Consider the following 17,664-nt stretch of genomic DNA (forward strand, 5'->3'; position numbering starts at 1 on the left):
AGTTGCTTTGGGGTCTGAATTTTACCTGTTCCCCCTCTTTTTCACCAAAGAGGCCATTCCTAAAGTTTGAAGATCACTAGAAAATAAAGTGTTGTACATATGTGAGGGGGGGAAAGTCTATGGCTTTCTTCTGCACCCTTCTTTTGCTAATGGCAAATAAAGCAAAAAAGAATACAGATGTCAAAGATGTTCTTCAATGGATGCATTCCCTGTATAGTAGCTTATCAGCAGAGAAGTGAATTCCAAGCAAATGGTAACTCACTATCCTGATGAGTCAAATAGATGATTATTATTGTTTAAATTCTGCCAGTACTATAAAAGGATTTTTTTCCTTTTTTTTAATCTTGTTCCCATCCAGCCTTCAAAATAGCCTTGATTATGACTTATTGGAATAAGAAATTGATTTATTCATGTATAGGCTTCAAAGTAGCTGTATCTTTAGGTTGTTCACAAGCTGCAGGTCCTCCTTTAAGTAGTCATATAATTTAGACATTGTAGTATTGCTTGATTTTGTTCTGTAATGGTTTCCAAAGAGTTGTTAGGTATGCAGGAATGATCAGATGAACTGAGAACTATTTTGCTGTGGTGTAAAACAGAGTCACTAAAAGCTCTGAGAGAAGCTTAATAGTCCTAAGAAGCCAGTGCTGAAATGAGGGGTCTGGGTGGGAGTCGTTGAAACCAAATGGCTGCAGAACTCTTGAGGATACTGAAGTCAATAATACAGGACTCTTAGCATATATGAGAATGATTGATTGTTAGGGCTGTGTAAACCTCTTCAGTACTGAGGTTGTCAGTACTTGTATGGATCATGATCAGGATTTGGTTATAATATCAGTGTTGCTTCTCTTTTGGTGTTACATACTAAAAAATAGAACAAGTGTTTTCTTCCACTTCTGTCTTAGCATGTTTTTCAGACAGAGACACAGCTCAAGAGAAAGGCTTCTGTTTGGGGAAATGAAGTCCTGCAACAAGCAGAAGCTTCTAGTCATATACATTGTTCCTTTATTTTGTGGTCTTTGTGTGTTTATTTTTCTCCATCGCTTACATTCTAGAATGTGTTTCTTGCATTTTATCTTCTAGCCTGAATTTGCAACTTAGATGCATATTAAATTTTGCTGTTTTAAGAGAAAATAAGTTAATCTTATAGCAATCTTAGATTAGTGTTTCCTTTTAAGGAACAGAGGATTTATTGAGGTGAAGTAATCTAAAATAAGGCCTTTTTTCAAAGTGAGTTAAAAAAGAATATTCGTCTTCCTGACGAGTTTAAAGCCTGTTTTCAAGTTTGGTGTTAGAACTTTGTCTTGTTATAACACTTGGTTAGAATAGAATAAAAGTCTTGTAATTTTTAAAAGAAGCCAAGTATACTTGACAGGAGTGGAAAGTTAAGTCCTTAATTTTTCAGTTTTGGGCATTGATTTACATGTATGTGGTTGCTGTGAATACTCTGAATTTGGGTTTGTTTCTGTTGGAGGAGGAAGGAGAATGAAGCAGAAAAATCCAGTCTGCTCAAAGATAGGCTTGTTGTACAGTTTGAGCAATGATCTCACTTCTCATTGCAGTGTCATCCAGCTAATGAGGTTCACATTTGGCACTTAGGAAAGTGAAGGTCTTTGCTGTATTATTGAAATTCAATTTCTAAAGCATTTCTAATTTCTTTGGCATTTTCCTGCCTCTGAAATTGAAAAGTAGAAATTATAGTTGCAATGAGAGTGAATTTATTACCTGCCCAAGTGTCTCACCTCCAAGTCAACCTGGATTGCTTTTCAAGATATTCTCTAGGTTCAGGCTTTGCAGTGAGAGTGGTATTTGTGTTGGTGTATTATTATCTCCTCACCCTGAGTGGTGACAGCTGTAGTCAGGTAGCAAACTTTGTCCTTTTGAAAAGCATGATTTCTTTACAAGTAAAAGATTTTCCTTCAAAACCCCTTTTTTAGGAGAAAATGCTCAAAATACTAGAAAATATACATTGTGCATGTCTTATTTTCCCCCAAGTTTGGTTGGTGGGAGTTTGTTGGTTGGTTAGGTTTTGTTTGGGGTTTTCTTGTTTTGGTTTGGGGTTTTTTTTGGTCTGTTTTTGTTTGGTTTGGGGTTTTTGGGTTGGTTGGGGGTTTTGTGTGTCTAAGGAAATCTGATTATCAATTTTTGGTTTCTATTGTGGTTCCTTTAGGTGTTTGACTTCTTGAGATATTTTTATTTTCAATACTTCCATTAATACCCTTGTTTCCTTGGTACAAGGCCTAAATATAAAGACAAGACAAAATAATTATCAAGGCCCAGTGTCTTTTAAGTGCTTAACATAAATCATGTTTGTTTTTCACTTACCCCTCTTTTAAGGTGAATTGAGAGTATCTATTAAAACTACAATGTTCTACTAGTCCATCATAAAACAAGTCAATACTGATAATCAGAGGCCAAAGTAATGTTTTAAACAGTGATAAAAATGCACAGTAATTCTTTACGTCTGTTTTCATGAAATATTTTTTTTTTTCATCTGAGTCAGTAGGGATATTAAAAAAAATGTTTAATCAGCTTTACATCTTCAAAGTATAGCTGGCTAATTACTTATTCCTGATGCCTCTGGCTGAATTCCAGACGGCATGCTCAGAGCTCTCAGTATTTAGAAAATTTATTCTAAGTGAACTGCCTTCAAAGGATACAAGCTTCAAGGCTGGGATGTTTGGTTGCTTGTGTTGGGATTTTTTGTAGTTGTTTTTTGTTGTTGTTTGTTTAGGGTGGTACTTTGGGCGGGGGAGTGGGGAGTTTATTATTTTTCTTTTTTAACTAAAAAGCCTTCATATGACTTGTAGTTCATTTTGCCTATAGTAGTTCTGATGTATTTCAAACTATTTTTAATAGGATGTTCTGAAAAAATATCTATGTAGTAATGAATGTATGTGCTGTAATTATTCAGGAGTTGATCTTTTGGTGGACCAGCCATTCTCCCTTGAGACACTGACATCCCTTGTGGAACTGACCCGTTTTGAGACCTTGACACCACGGTTTTCAGCCACTGTCCCTCCCTGTTGGGTGGAAGTCCAGCAGGAGCAGCAGCAAAGGCGGCACCCTCAGCATCTGCACCAGCAGCACCACGGGGATGCAGCTCAGCACACTCGGACTTGGAAGCTACAGACAGACAGGTATGGAGGGGAACAGTCCATGAGAAGTTGTGTCCATTGCTTAACTAGCTGGTGTAGCTGTACCTACATTTGTAACCACAAATTTAATGCAATTTAATTGCTTTTAACTAGTGTGCAAGTTAAAGAACGTGTTTTTGCAAAGATAATCCCCATTTGGCAGTTTGCATTGTAGGTGTTGGTGAGATTGCCAGAGGCATTTTAGTGGACCTTGAAACAAATTGAAAAGTCAGGTTTTGAATTGGTGGAGTTTTATTTGCCAAATGTGGTCATTACATTACATAAATAGACAAGCACCTTTGCCAGAATTAGAGATATTCTTAACAGTTTCTGTAAAAGTCTGATTCACCCTTCTTATGTATACACACATTTTGAGTACATTATTTAATCAGAAAATGCAAACTGTGAATGCCAGTGTGACTAATTAGTTGTCCTAAATTAAATCATATTGTAATTTACTTTAAAATATGAAGGTAGAATCTGGTTTTATGTCTATTCAAGTTACATCTTTATATATGAAACATTAAAGCCCCTCTAGAGCCCTAGTAGTGCTAAAGTTTAGGCAGTATTTTCATTGAAATGAGCTGCACCAACATGGTATGTGTAGCAGGACTTAGTTTTTCACACGTGACATGAGAACTTGGAATTCCTCTGGACTCCTAAATATGACTACAGCAGTGTTGCAGTCCCTTTGAAGGATTGCTTAAAACCTATCTGAAGTAGCTTTGCATAGTTTTTTTTTGTGAAAAATGCTTGGAGAAACACAATATAGGTAGAAATTGTTTTATTAAGGGGCGTGCATAAGATACTACAGGATTTTTAAGTCAGACTGTTACACATCTGTTCCATGGATGTGTAACATTTGGGTTGTCATGTAGACTTGAAATAGCCATAGAGTGAAAATAATGAAATAGCCAAAGGGTGCTAGGGAAGCTAGAGGTCATGTGTGGGGCAAAAAAAGCGTGTCATATAAACAGCTGAAAGGTAGCATGTGATCATGAAGCATTCCAGGTGGGAAAACATGTAATAGGTGGAGGCGTTCCCAGGGCTGACACAGAACAGGAGTTGGACTTGCTTTAAATAAATATTCATAAGCTACAGTTGAAAACTTCCAATGCATTATAGGCTTTAAAGCCTTTTTTTATCTTGTGGTTTTGCATTGTGTAAGTCAAATATTCTGTATGTAGCAAGTGGAAGGGAAGTGGTTCCTTGCAAAATAATATCCAGTTAAAACTATTGATTGTCCAAATGTGTTCAGCAGCAGTTGAAAAGTAAAAAGCTATCAATATGAAGTTACAAGGAAGCAAGCAGTGAAGGTGATAGCTGTTAATTGGAAAGGGCTAAGTGGAAAATTAGCTTATGAATATTGTTTCTTTAGAGGAAAAGAATTATGCTTGCTGCTAAATAAAACAGGGTTGTAAAAAGGAAAAGTTAGAAGTTTTGGTTTAGTACTCGAAATCTTTGACAGTTACTACATGACTCATGATGAAAATGATTAAATTACAGTCCCTTTGTTCTTAGGGTAGAGTCTTAAGATTGAAAGCCATGTTAGCTCTTAAGTAAAAGTTAGCTGGGAAGAATAACTGATGGATTTCTGGATTATTTTTTTGGTCTTTAATATAAGGTTCCTTTTATCTCCTTTTTGAGTGCCTCATATTGATACCTATCACAATGTGTGGTTACAGTCTTAGATGGATGAGTAATGCAATTTGATATGGTAATTCTTTTGTTTCTCAAATAGATAGAAAGAGATAATCCTATAACTCTATTTTAGAAAATGGCATTATATTACAATCCTAATTTGTTATTTTAAAAAGACTATGCACAAAGAAAAAAGAAAAGCAGAGTCTGATTTACCTTGCGAATTATCTGAATATCAGTGTTGTCCCCTCAGGTGTAATGTAACTGAAATGTTAAAATGAGGTTAATTCTTTTAAAATATATGTACATGAATTCCTAATATGAATGGATAAAACAGTGACATCTGAGTTGCCTGGCTTTATCTCAAATTTATGTAGGATGTATTCATCTTACAGAGACTTATTTGAAAATATATGAAAGAAGGAAGAGCTAGATAGTGATGTGCAGTTGTGGTGGAAGGTCAGACAGTGAGATGTTCTAGAAAAGGAAGGAAAAATGTGTTGGAAAATATCTTGTAGTTGAGAATAACAGTATATTGGTGCTTAGAACACAGTATGGATTGTATGTTTTCTTTAGAAAGATGGCATAGATTTAGAAGGGTTTCAAACGTAGACGAGTTCCTAAAAGACTTTGCATTGGGTTATCTATTTAGGATAGATATGCTAATATATGAGAAAATAACAAGGAAGTAAATTAATTTGTTTGCTACTTTGAAACTTTGCACATCAATAAAGGATGTACTTAAAGCAACCTATGAGATATTAAAAGAAAACTTTAAAGGGGAGGTTTTTAACTAATTACAGAATTAGATTGTGACGTTTATTGTCAGAGGTATAAGAAGATCTCTTAACTGCTGGATTAATGTGAGACCTTCAGGGAGATTATTTATTCCATATGTGCCTATTGAGCATCTGCTGCTCAATTCTGTCAAAAATATATTTCTGGGGTAGACAAATAATAGTTGTAATTCACTATGGCTGTGTGCATTGTATGCAACACATAGATTACAAAAGACTGCTGCAGACAAAGTGGTTTATTATTCATTTCTGGGCTTGTACCAGATCCTTAACTAAAACTGGATGAGCAGAATATTACTTTGTGTTTCAGAAGTCTGTCTCCTTTGAGTATCTTACGTAGTCCATGCTTTGTATTACGTTAAACACCACCCCCAAATCTCTCTGTTTGGCAGGATTGGATTATGTGTTGTCCAAGCTAGAGGAAAGGCATGAGTGATTCTAAATATTTAGTGTTACAGTTGCTAACTGAGGTTTTAGGGTTTTTTCCCCCCAGAGCAGTGGGATAAATTTTCATTATATTTTATTCACCTGTGTTCTTTGTACAGTTAGCTGAAAATTCTACACTGTTATTTCTTGAATTATAACCAGAAATTCTCTTGCTTCTATCCATCTTTCCTCCCAACATGTCTGCTTTTCTATGCTGCTAGCTCTGAAAAGCTGGCAGGCCATTTCATTACTCATACCTGAAATCTCTTTTAAGTTGTCTAACATGTGCCTGAAGGAGATCTGGCCATCAGGGATATTACCATAAAGAAATGCATTTGTACCATTCCTTAATCTATTTTAAATGGTTTTCTGCACAATACTTTATGTGTAGCATGCTACTGAAGTTAAAATAACTATTTTGGAATTAGATGTTAGAAAGATGTCTCAAAAATATTTATAGCAGCGTACTCAGTGTACTCAGTTATACAGCCAAATAAGTATATTAAAGTTACATTTAAAAAAATTATTTACTGTTAAATTAAGGAGATCAAGAAGTTCAGTTAGTTTTTAACATGTACACAAACAGGACAATTGACACATAATTAGTTTTATTTTCATTGCTCTTCAGTTTGAACTATTTTTTGCAAGCCCCAAAAGTGTATCAAACTATGGAATGGATCATCAAGGGGTACTTGTCTCAAGTTTACACTTCCAGTGTGAGCCAAACTTGTCTTCAAAACAAAAATGTGACTTTATAAAAGAAAGTTGCACCCTTTTGCACAGCACAGGCTTCTGAGTGTGCACCTGGTAAGAAGCACTTTTCATCCTGTATGAATTATCAAATGTGCTTTAAAAATACTTGGAAAATAGTGTTTTGAGTCTCCTGTATGTTGATTTTTTACCACTGGAAAGTGACGTTAAGCAATAAGCAATGGATAAGGGCAACTTGAAAGAGATTACAAGGTAGTTACCTCTGATCATGCTTTCATACACTTCACTAATTGATAGATCTTATTTTAGTGCTGGTTTTGGTTTTTTATTCTTGTACTTTTTTTTTCATGGAAGCAAATAACTGTTATTTACAATAGTATGGAAACTGTACTGAAACTTACGTTTAACATGAGATAAACATAATAAAGATAAACGAATCTTTCCACTTCTGCTTTCATGTGAACATTGCTTCTCCCTGTCATATCAATTGTCATTTTAACATCATCTTCACAAAATTAATGTGGTTATCTTGAAAGCTTTAAAGTTTGAAAGGCTTCCTCAGAAATTCATATGGATGTTAACTAACGCAAAATAAGTTTTTCTTCTTATTAAAGAGAGTGTGCATAGATGCAGAATAGACTCTGTGATGGGAATTTTCTCTGTACACTGGATCATTGTCTTCTTTTTTCCTGACAGCAACAGCTGGGATGAGCATGTCTTTGAACTAGTTCTACCAAAAGCCTGTATGGTTGGACATGTGGACTTCAAATTTGTTTTGAATTCAAACATCACAAACATTCCCCAGATTCAAGTGACTTTACTGAAAAATAAAGCTCCAGGCTTAGGGAAAGTCAATGGTAAGAAGAAACTAGGATATCTTTCAGAACATTATTTCTTTTCTCAAACTCAGTATTCTCTGTGATGTATATCAGAAAAAATTGCTTGTAATTGTGTATTTCACTTTTACTCATTTATTCTGTTTCCTGGTATCATGGAGTCTTTTCAGTTTTCATGCTTGAATGTAAATTGGGGAGACAAACTTGGTAAACAGCTTCAAAATCTTGACATTTATGCAAATAAAAGTACATAGCTCAAAAAGACTGAACTCAGTTATAATTCTGTACTGCATTAATCCTACAGTAATTAAAAATAAGTTGTCAATTATAAATCATCCTAGAGATTGACTGATTAAGCAAATGGTGCTCTTTTAAGGTCTCAATGTATTAAAAAAAATATGTACTAAATTATTCCAAGTCACAGAAGGAGATTATTTGCCAGTGAGAAAATAACAAGGCTTTTCTTGATGGAAGTAAAAAATCCCATGGGTTCCTTGGGAATTCTCTCATCATTTGGCTCATTGAGTAAGCTGTGTGAAAGCTGCAGTAGGATTTCACATTTTATTCGTGCAGCTTTGACAGAGGAGACCAAAGTTAGGAATGCTCTTGCCTTGGGAAGGCTCCTGGCTGGACTGTGCATCTTACTAGCTCTCAGGGAACCTGTGAGGGCGTAGCATAAATTGAAAAGTCAATTCTTTGATGTGGAAGTGCCTCCACTGGGATTTCCCTGTGGTGAGAGCATTTGTTTCATGTCCTGCTGCCTTGTCTGCTGGATGTGGAAGGTATTACGTACTGCACCTCCTTTTATTGAGGCATTAATTGTTTATCTTTTTCTGGCCCCCTCTTTTTCAAAAGCTTTTGGGAACTGGCTATTTCAGAAAAGTCTTGCTGTCAGATATTATTAAATTACTTGCTGGATATAAATTGTGTTGAGAAGAACAGCAAGCATGATCATAAAAGCCCTTTTTCCCTCCTTTTCCTATTTTTTTCAATTGCTAAAACCATCCCACTTCAACACAAGAGTAACAGTAAATTTCAAAAAGGAGTATAGGCATTTTAAAGATCATTAACAGGCTTTCATAAAAGCTCACTGTGTAGCATCCTCCAGTGTTTAGTAATAAAAAATGTGTACTGGAGATGCTCTCTTAAATACTGTAAACTGCTTGTAACCCAAGAACAAAATATTCTAGCTTAGTAATATTGTTTGAGAAACTCCTATTCTTTTAGGGTGTGAGATGCTTTAGATTTAACAGAAGTGCTAGCTGTGACTGCAGGACAGCAGTCAACAGGTGCTCTTTCAGTTTCTTCATTTTTGTTAATTCTTGCTGTAAAACCTGAATTTTAACATGGAGTAAAAATTTGTTCTGTCAAAGAAAAAAAATAGAACAGATTGTCCATGTTTCTCTCCTGAATGGAACCTCTGTTTTCAGCATGATTTCAGTCCATTTGTAGATCTGGATGTCAGAATTAATCTGAAAATCTTCACCTATGGAACAAAACAATAGAAGAAAAGCTAAACTCTTTTCCTTAATGCTTCAATTTTAAACACTTCTGAACAAACAGTTCCATGAGTTAGTGATTCCTTGGAGACATTTATTTGATTTAGCTGTGAAATAAATTGCCAGAGCTCTCTGTGAATGCTTTTCAGCAGAGCATACTGATCAGAAGACATGACAGAGCTCTTCCAGAAAATGACATTTCACTTCCTTGCATGTAATATACTGGAATTTGCTTTTTTATGTTACAAGGAGGAAAAGGCATCAAATAGGGGGTCAGGAAGTCTGGAAGGGTCTGGGGAGTGTGAGAGCACCTGCAAGGCAGCCTTGGCAAAGTCTTTTTTCTTTTTAATTCGTAGGATTGGAGATCCACAGCTAACCAACATCTTCTCCAAGTGTAACTGCATTGCAGTTGTTTCCTTCCCGTTTTCAGTTTCTTGAGTTTTGGAAAAGGACTTTAGTGACATTTGCCTTTTTTCTTTGCACTATTGAATAATATAATAGGGCACTAATGATTTCATTATAAGGGAAGACAAAGTTAGGTAATTTATATCTGTGATAGATCTTAACCAAGGGAGAAGTAATACAATGTTTGGCTCTTACAAATGTATAAAAACCTCAGACTGAAATTCGATTAACTCCCTCTCCAACTTCTGTCCTTCCAGATGGGGAGAGAAAGGAACTAAAATTTTAAGATAATGAGACATAGGGAAGATGTGCAGGGCAAAATTTATTCAGTCATTTTTTTGTATGACAGGAGCCCTGGAAATAGTTAAATATGTAGTGTGTAATAATGGGAAGGCCAGAGGCATAATTCTTCTGGTTGGGAATTAATGGTTTTGGTCTGGCAGTTAATTCACTGTATATGCTTCTTGTTAATTTGCTTGCATGTCCTCTTCATTTATAATTCATGTGATCCATTTAATTGGAAAAAGGGCTGTGTTTAAGCATTACCAAAATAATGTTTGATGTTCTGCAGGAGCAATCCAGTTATTTTATGTTTAAATTATCAAACCTTCAGTACTGGAATCTAATTGCTTAGGAGTAATCTGCAGTTGATTATTAGGGAAAAGAATTTGGGCAGTGTTAAAACAAAACAGGTTCTTTACAGGTCATTCAGAAATACGGTTTTTTTAACTATTTTCTGCAACTTCAATCCATATGAAAAACATGTTTGTGTACTTGTGGATTTGTATTAAAAATATTGCTGTGGGCAAAAAGTTGATAATTTTGCTATGAAAACTACCACTTCTGTTTTTCCTGAGCCTTGAGCAGTGTTTGAAATCATGCTAATATTTTTATTTCCAGAAGCAGCAGTAGATAGACAGATCGCATTTCCTTTATCTCCAGCTCATAATATAGAAGTGGAGAGAAATGGAAAACCAGGACTGGCAGAATTCAGTGAAGAAATGCAGTATATGGATGTAGAGGAACCACAATGTAAGTTTTATTGATCTTGTTATACTTCACTTAAAATAGGACCTTGCTTTTTTCTTGTTTAAGATGATAAATTTGAATTCCTCTGCAAAAATTTCTCAGACATTAAAATAGGCTAATTTCTCAGCTGTCTTCAGAGTTTTTTTTCTCTCTTATCTGTTTGCCCTATTGGTTGAAAATTTAACACAAACGCACCAGAAATGTCCTGAACTACTGGAGAGGTTTGGTGCTTACAAGCAGATTAATGTTTATTTGAGTTTAGAAATCAAGTAGATTGACATGGCACCTTTCTAATTTAAATTGCTAGCCTGTTTCAGCAGTATTTTACTTTGTTTCTTTGGCTAGTTTTAGTATAATTTTTCTTTGCATACCTGGCTTTTGTAGACATTGCTGCAATAAACCAATAAGGAACAGAACATAAAGAATTCATAACTAGGCCACATCACACTGTGCCTGTTTCTATAACTTTGTTGTTAACTAGCACTCTTCCACAAAATATCTTAGACTGTGTGAAAGCATTGAGTGGGTCTGGGTGAGGAGAGCTGCAGACTAAAATTTAACAGTTGGAGTGACTCAGTTCTACAGCGATGGTTCTTTTTCTTGGTCCTTTCAACAGTCTTACTTTGCACCTCCTTTTCTCTCATGGAATCAGCCTTGTCTAGAACATGACTGTCAAGGTCCTTTCCAACCCAAACCATTCTATGATCCTATGACTCCAAGGGAGGAGGGGTTAGAAAGGATGAAAGGAAGGATCAAGGGGTGATAAAAGTGCTGAAAGGATGTGTTTGATGCTGAGAAAGGAGCAGCAGATGAGTGAAGATGATTTCAGTAATTTGTATGTCCTACAGAAGAAACAAAGCCATCCTTGTTTTAAATTTATTATTTGTTTTGTTTCTAAACAGTGTTGTCCTGCTTCAGTAATGACCCAGTAAAGACTGTGGCTCTGTATATATTGGTTCTTTATTTCATCAGTTGTATATTTTTGTGGCTTTATAAGCCAGTCAAGGTAGATATTAATCCATATAATGCAACTGAAAATGGTTTTAAATTGTCATTTACCTTAATTGATTTCACTGGAAAATGTCTAAAAGTGAACTTCAAGTCTTTTTTTGTGTAAAGTTATATGAATTTAGTGATCAGAGTTTGACATGGTGCATTTTTAATCCATACAAATGATCAGATTTTATGACTTAATTATGGCTAATTCAGATCCATGTTACTTATGTTTTTCTAAGGTCTTAGATTGTGTCCATTTCTGGAGGAACACAAAGAAGATATACTCTGTGGTCCAGTATGGCTGGCTACTGGACTTGATCTATCAGGACATGCTGGAATGTTGACACTAACAAGTCCAAAGCTTGTCAAAGGTAAAGCAGTTTATTATGCTATTTGCATGAAGCCTGTGTGACTGAAGTGCATCTCATACTTCTGTAGTCAGACATAGGTTTGTTATTTATTTTTGCATTGACAATTCTGCTGTATAACACCATAGTGAGTTGCTGTTTTAAATGGATGGTAAGCTACTGTAATTAACATGGTTTATCTGTTCTGTTTACAACTTGCAATCTGTTTAAACTGTGCAAATTCTCCCTCCCTCTTTTTTTTTCCTCTACTTTTAGGCATGGCTGGTGGCAAGTACCGTTCATTTTTAATTCATGTCAAAGCAGTGAATGACAGAGGAACAGAAGAAATCTGCAATGGTGGCATTAGACCAGTGGTTAGAATACCTCCTCTAAAACCTCAGACAAACAAGGGCCATTCACTTGCTTCATTGTTGGCAAAAGTTGCAGCAGGCAAGGTAATGAATATCCAAGGAAGATAAGTTGGGTAGTTGTAGACTTGGTATGATTCATGTCATCTGAAAATGAAGCAGCTGTTAGCAGAATTAAGATCCATTAAAATCTACTTTCTAAAGAGGTGACACTGTGTTGACACCTTCAAGAATTAGAGTTCAACATTTCTAAGCTGTTTCTTTTGTGCAGATTGCAAAGGTCTGTTCTGCCACTTTCACATTCTGAACACTTGTTTTTGAAACTTCTGTTCCCTTGAGTATTTTCAGTTGTTGATAGGTCTTATCCTTCTGTGAAGATGTGTGTGTGTGCATGTGTATTGTTCTATATTAAAGCAATTAGTGAATAAAAATAGTTTATTTTGGAATAATGCTCAAACTAAGAGATTTTAGCAAACTGCTTGCATTTCACTGAACAAGGTATAAAAATAAATCAGAACCAATGTGATTTATGAATGTTATTTTCCCCAAAAATATAAGGAAAAGCCATCTAGCAAAATTGAAGCCACTACTTCTTCAAGAAAATCAGATAATCTGCGAGGCTGTGACTTACTTCAAGAAGTCTCTGTAACAATTCGAAGATTTAAAAAAACTTCCATTTCAAAGGAAAGGTTAGTAGGTATTTTTTAATTCTGAAAACATATTAGCTTTAGTTATGCTTCTCATCAAGAGCTTAGTTCTTGAAATAGCTCAGGTCAAGATGCTGTTTAAAGTTATTTCATAAGCTTATTTTTGTACAGAAAATCCTGTAAATTGCAAGTAAGAGGGCACTAGGCTGTGAAAGCTGTGGTAGAATAACACTATGCATGAAATTTTATGTTGAGTGAGTTTTTTTTGCCTGACTTCAAAAGGCGAATGTAAATAAGTTTTCTTGGTAAAACTAATTTTTTTCAAAGGAAGCATCTTCTCTTTCTATTTCCACATTGCCTTGTTTTGTACAGCAGAAAGTATATTATTTGTCAAAAAGTTTAAAATGAAATTTAGCTAACAAAGAAGTGGTTGAAGTCTTTGGTTTGGTACTGCAGACCTAGATACAGGTAATACAATATTGAAAGTGTATTACCAGCTGCCACCCTGCAGTGGTGGCATTCACTGTAATGGGCTTAAAGAGGTTGACGAGGCTGCAAAAGAAGTATGTGTGAACAGTTGATAAGAGTTTTGTAGATGGTGAAAGTTTGTTTAGGTTTAGAAGTTGCCAGGCAAGTTACTGGGGGGAAAACTTCATAGAGGTTTGCTGGATCTGTTGTAATGCAGGAAGTTCTGTGAGCAGAAAGTAGGATGATTGGGAACGTGTGCACAGAACGTAGTGCATATGCTTGTGTACTGCTTTTACTTTCATCTAGGATTCTCTTTTTTTTTTGCTACTCCTAAGACAGGATACAAAGCTGGAGAGTGGCCATATTGGTTAATTGTGGTTTTCTTTCCTTCCCCTCCTCCCCAGAGTTCAGCGGTGTGCCATGTTACAGTTTTCAGAGTTCCACGAGAAGCTGCTCACCACTCTTTGCAAGAAGACAGAGGATGGTCTGACTACAGAACATGCTCAGAGTCTTGTACTAGACACACTTTGTTGGTTGGCTGGAGTGTATTCAAATGGCCCTGGCAGGTAAGGGAGGAATTCTGTTCAAATTATCCTGGCTGTTTCTCAGTATCAGTTTGGTTTAAAAAAAAATAGGTTTATGTTATTTTCTAAAGTATATAACTTGTTTTCACAGCTCAAAGGAAGGAAATGACAGTTTGCTTTCTAAAACACGTAAATGTGTCTCTGATATTATACGTGTTTGCTTCTTTGAAGCTGGGCGGAGCATAGCTCACAAATGTGCACGATTTCTTGCACTATGCATCAGGTCAGTGCTAATTATTTGCATCTATTTGTTTTTGTTTATTTCTGTTTTACATGTATTTCGGGGATTTGCATGCATTCTGAACTGAACATTTTGTTTGTTGCTGTTTGACGTTGAATTCATAAAGCAGCAAGAGCTGGTAGATGCTCTTTTCAAGAAATATGTGTTTAGGGTGTGAGTGCAAAGAACACCAGTCTTTCAGCTTCGTCTCCTGGAGGAGATTTCATCCCTCATTCTTACTTCCTTAAATGTTAAAGTGTTGTGGTTTTTTTGTAGCAATGGCAGGTGTGACCCAAGTCAGCAAGGGTTTGGATCAGTTCTTCTGAAAGCTTTACTCGACAATATGCCTCTTCTGCCTGCTGCTGCCACAGGCGGTACGTATGCAGTGTTCTTGTCATAAGCGTACACCGTGCATTTGTTGTTTGTCGAGTTGTGTTGGACTCTCTTGTGAAATTAGAATGAGGTAATTGTTCAGTTAGTACTAAATGCTCCTTGGAGTGGTCTGGTCATGAAGTAAGCATTTGCAGTTGGTGAAATTTTAAGCAAATAACCTTGTTTAAGCCAGAGCGTGAAGGCTGACATTTTTTAAGAACTTAAGTAAGTTTTCTAAAAATTTTGAAAGGTGTTTAGCAACAGCAGATTCTGTTGACATAAGTGACAGTCAGGGTGGTCTGTTATTTTGTAAAATTAGGAGATAGCCAGGAAATTGGCTATCCAGATGATGTCCTACTAGCAATCCACTTTTCGTTCTGCACTACAAGGAAATTTTAACTAAATTAAATTTCTTCCTTACCTATATTGCAGTGTAATGGTCTCTTAGCACCTTGTTGAAGCATCTGGAGTGCCAGATGGAATGGGAAGATGACTTCACCCTTGTATTTTGGGTGGCAAGGCCTGCCTTTTCACACTAGGATATTGTTGAATTGTTTCTAGCTTGGTATCACCAGCGAGTCTTACAGAAAAATTAGTTTGGATTCCAGATTGGGACTACCACCCAGGTCAAAACACATAATACAGTGCTACAGGGGGTATGGAATGCACAGGGAGGGAAGGAGTAGGAGGAAGCTGAGATTTGTGTTTCTGTACAGAACCACAGTGCTGTGCTCCCATAAATTATTTGTATGGAAGCAGTGCCTCCAGCAAATACAGGTTAAGGAGACAGTAACCAGAATGAGAGGATGAAAGGAGGAAAAGAGTTGGCTCTAGAGTATGGCTTGGCTCTGATGAGATTAGAACCCCTAGCCGAGCACCTTAATATATCAAGAGTATTTTGATTGTTGTCAGCAGGAGGAGTGAAGGAAGTGTGCAAAGCTGTCTCTTGGGAACCATTTTTTCCTTCAATTATGTGTTAGTTGATAAGAGAATTGGAAGTACTTGTAGAAAGTTATGATTGCAGAATGATTCTTAATTGAAGCCTCTCAAGAAAGGGGAAGAGGTAGAATATCTCCTAGTCTGTATTCAGACCATTAGAGCATTATCACTTCTGTTGATTATCCTTCAAAGTATGCTTTCTCAGTGAAAAATTTATATAATATTTCATGTGAAATATTTTTTTTAATGCAGGATCTGTGTATTGGTATTTTGTATTGCTGAACTATGTAAAAGATGAAGATTTGGCAGGATGCAGCACAGCTTGTGCATCATTGCTGACTGCGGTGTCCCGGCAGCTGCAGGATCGCCTAACACCAATGGAGGCGTTACTTCAAACAAGGTACTAACAAATGTGGTTGTTGCAAACTTAATAAAAACAAGCCTAAGAATTATCTAATTCCATCCCTTGGTGTTCTGAAAAGGGTTGTGTGTTACACTTTGCTGTGTTTGTCTGAACAAGAATTAATTTGCTAAAGTTCAGGAAAACAGTTTTAACTTGTGCAAAAATAAAGTTGAATTTAATTGCTGTGTCACATTTCAAATTAGCAAATATGTATGTGGTGCTTGAAGTCTGTGCAATCCTTAAGTTAGTAATTATGATTTTTATTGTAAGGACTAACACAGCATGTCAAATTTTGACTCTTGGAAGGAATTAAGTATACTGAATAGTTTCAGTTAGGCACAGTGCTTCTCAAAGCTATAGTCTTTCAGTACATTGACAGTACATTTAATGTATTTCTCCCAAAGGCCACATTCTAGGTGTAAATTACCTGGAGTAATTTACTGGGAATGCAGGTTCTTCTTTTAAATTACATATCAATGTAATTTAGGACTGTGATGTTGTTTCCATACTGAACTGATTGGCCATTTAACTTTGGATTTACATGATACGAAAAGGAAATTTCTGATGGTTCAGTTGTGTAGCAGTTCCCAAAGTTGCATTTTGGTGAAGGAAAAATGCTGCTGTTTGACATCTCTTTCAGTTGTGGTTTGGGTGTAAGAGTTTTCCTCCAAGTCAAACAAGATCAAGGTAGAAAAGGTTTGGTGGAGATTAGTTCAGAATTTTCAGGTAAAATTGAAAATGTAATAGAAAATGTAGTAAGGGAAGGTGTAGAGGAAGAACAATATCTTTTAATTTTTGGTTTTGTTTTTAAAGAATTATAATTCCAAAATACTTCATAAAAACTTAGTCTCGGGTGTTACACTTGGATCCTTATCCTGCTGTCTACTGCATTCCTCTACTTAGTTGTTAATTTATTTCCCCATCTGTAGTCCTTACAGTTGATTAGAAGACTTAGCCCAGCAATATAAATGGTGTCTGGAAAAATTTAGAATTTTGGAAAAATAAGTGAGTTGAATCAAATGAAGGAGAAAAAAGTGAAAATTACACTTGACATGAGAATGGCACCTTTCTGTAGGAATCAAGTTGTTCCTGCGTATAAATTGCCTCCAAGTGCTTTCTTTAAATAGAAGGTTTTCCTCCTTTCCAGTTGCCCACTTTTGAATTTGGTACATGACATTTCAGATCACCTTCTGGTGAGCACGTGCTGTCTGCATGGCAAGGGAAGATTTCTGAAGTGAGCCTGTTCTTGGTGTCCTTCAAGCTTAGATTTTCTGAATGTTTCTAGATGGTGTTTTACTGAGTTTCTTCTTGAAACTTAATTTGCTTTCTCTTTGAACTCTATAACCCTATGGGTAGTTTTAAGAGTTAGCAGCAAATCCCTTATTTGATTACAACATCTCTCTAGCAAGGACTGACTATTTCTTGATTTTGTTTACTAATTCAGGCAAAATTTGTGGGTCTTTCTTTCATATGTCCATGGATCGAGAGAATACTGTCATTTTTGGGTTTCTGTGTTTGTTTTTTTTTAAAGAGAAATTAGTAGGCAGCCATAGCTTTCCCCTTTTTCCCTTTCCTCAAATTGTGTTGTATCTTTTTTGTGTACTTTTGTGTTGCAGAATTTATCGTATTGTTTTTCCCCTTGGTCCCGGGTGCAATAGGCTAACATCTGGTAATCTGCTAAAAGCAGATGTCTAATTAATGGATCTGCACATTCATGGGGGAATAATATTCATTTTACTGTCATGTGCTGCAATAAATCAAGTAAAACTTGAAAAATCGAGTAAAACTTGAAAGGATAAGGCCAGTAGGATGTGTTACATGATTTGCAGTTCATAAAACAAA

General features: G+C 36.0%; 1 protein-coding gene across 5 annotated transcripts in view; it reads left to right on the forward strand.

The window, feature by feature from the left end:
* Nucleotides 1–17,664, forward strand: part of BIRC6 (baculoviral IAP repeat containing 6) — a 176,950-nt gene that overhangs the window by 36,862 nt on the left and 122,424 nt on the right. For all 5 annotated transcript variants that reach the window (XM_071429879.1, XM_071429861.1, XM_071429886.1 and 2 more), the window contains exons 12-21: nt 2,912–3,137; nt 7,406–7,566; nt 10,350–10,481; nt 11,714–11,845; nt 12,098–12,276; nt 12,748–12,878; nt 13,709–13,870; nt 13,980–14,111; nt 14,385–14,482; nt 15,672–15,819. In XM_071429879.1, coding sequence (XP_071285980.1) covers nt 2,912–3,137; nt 7,406–7,566; nt 10,350–10,481; nt 11,714–11,845; nt 12,098–12,276; nt 12,748–12,878; nt 13,709–13,870; nt 13,980–14,111; nt 14,385–14,482; nt 15,672–15,819 — 1,501 coding nt within the window. The remainder of the gene's footprint in view (nt 1–2,911; nt 3,138–7,405; nt 7,567–10,349; nt 10,482–11,713; nt 11,846–12,097; nt 12,277–12,747; nt 12,879–13,708; nt 13,871–13,979; nt 14,112–14,384; nt 14,483–15,671; nt 15,820–17,664) is intronic.

This window comes from Agelaius tricolor, unplaced genomic scaffold (genome assembly GCF_023055355.1).
Source record: "Agelaius tricolor isolate 1412-34295 unplaced genomic scaffold, bAgeTri1.0.p SCAF_1, whole genome shotgun sequence".
NCBI lineage: Eukaryota > Metazoa > Chordata > Aves > Passeriformes > Icteridae > Agelaius > Agelaius tricolor.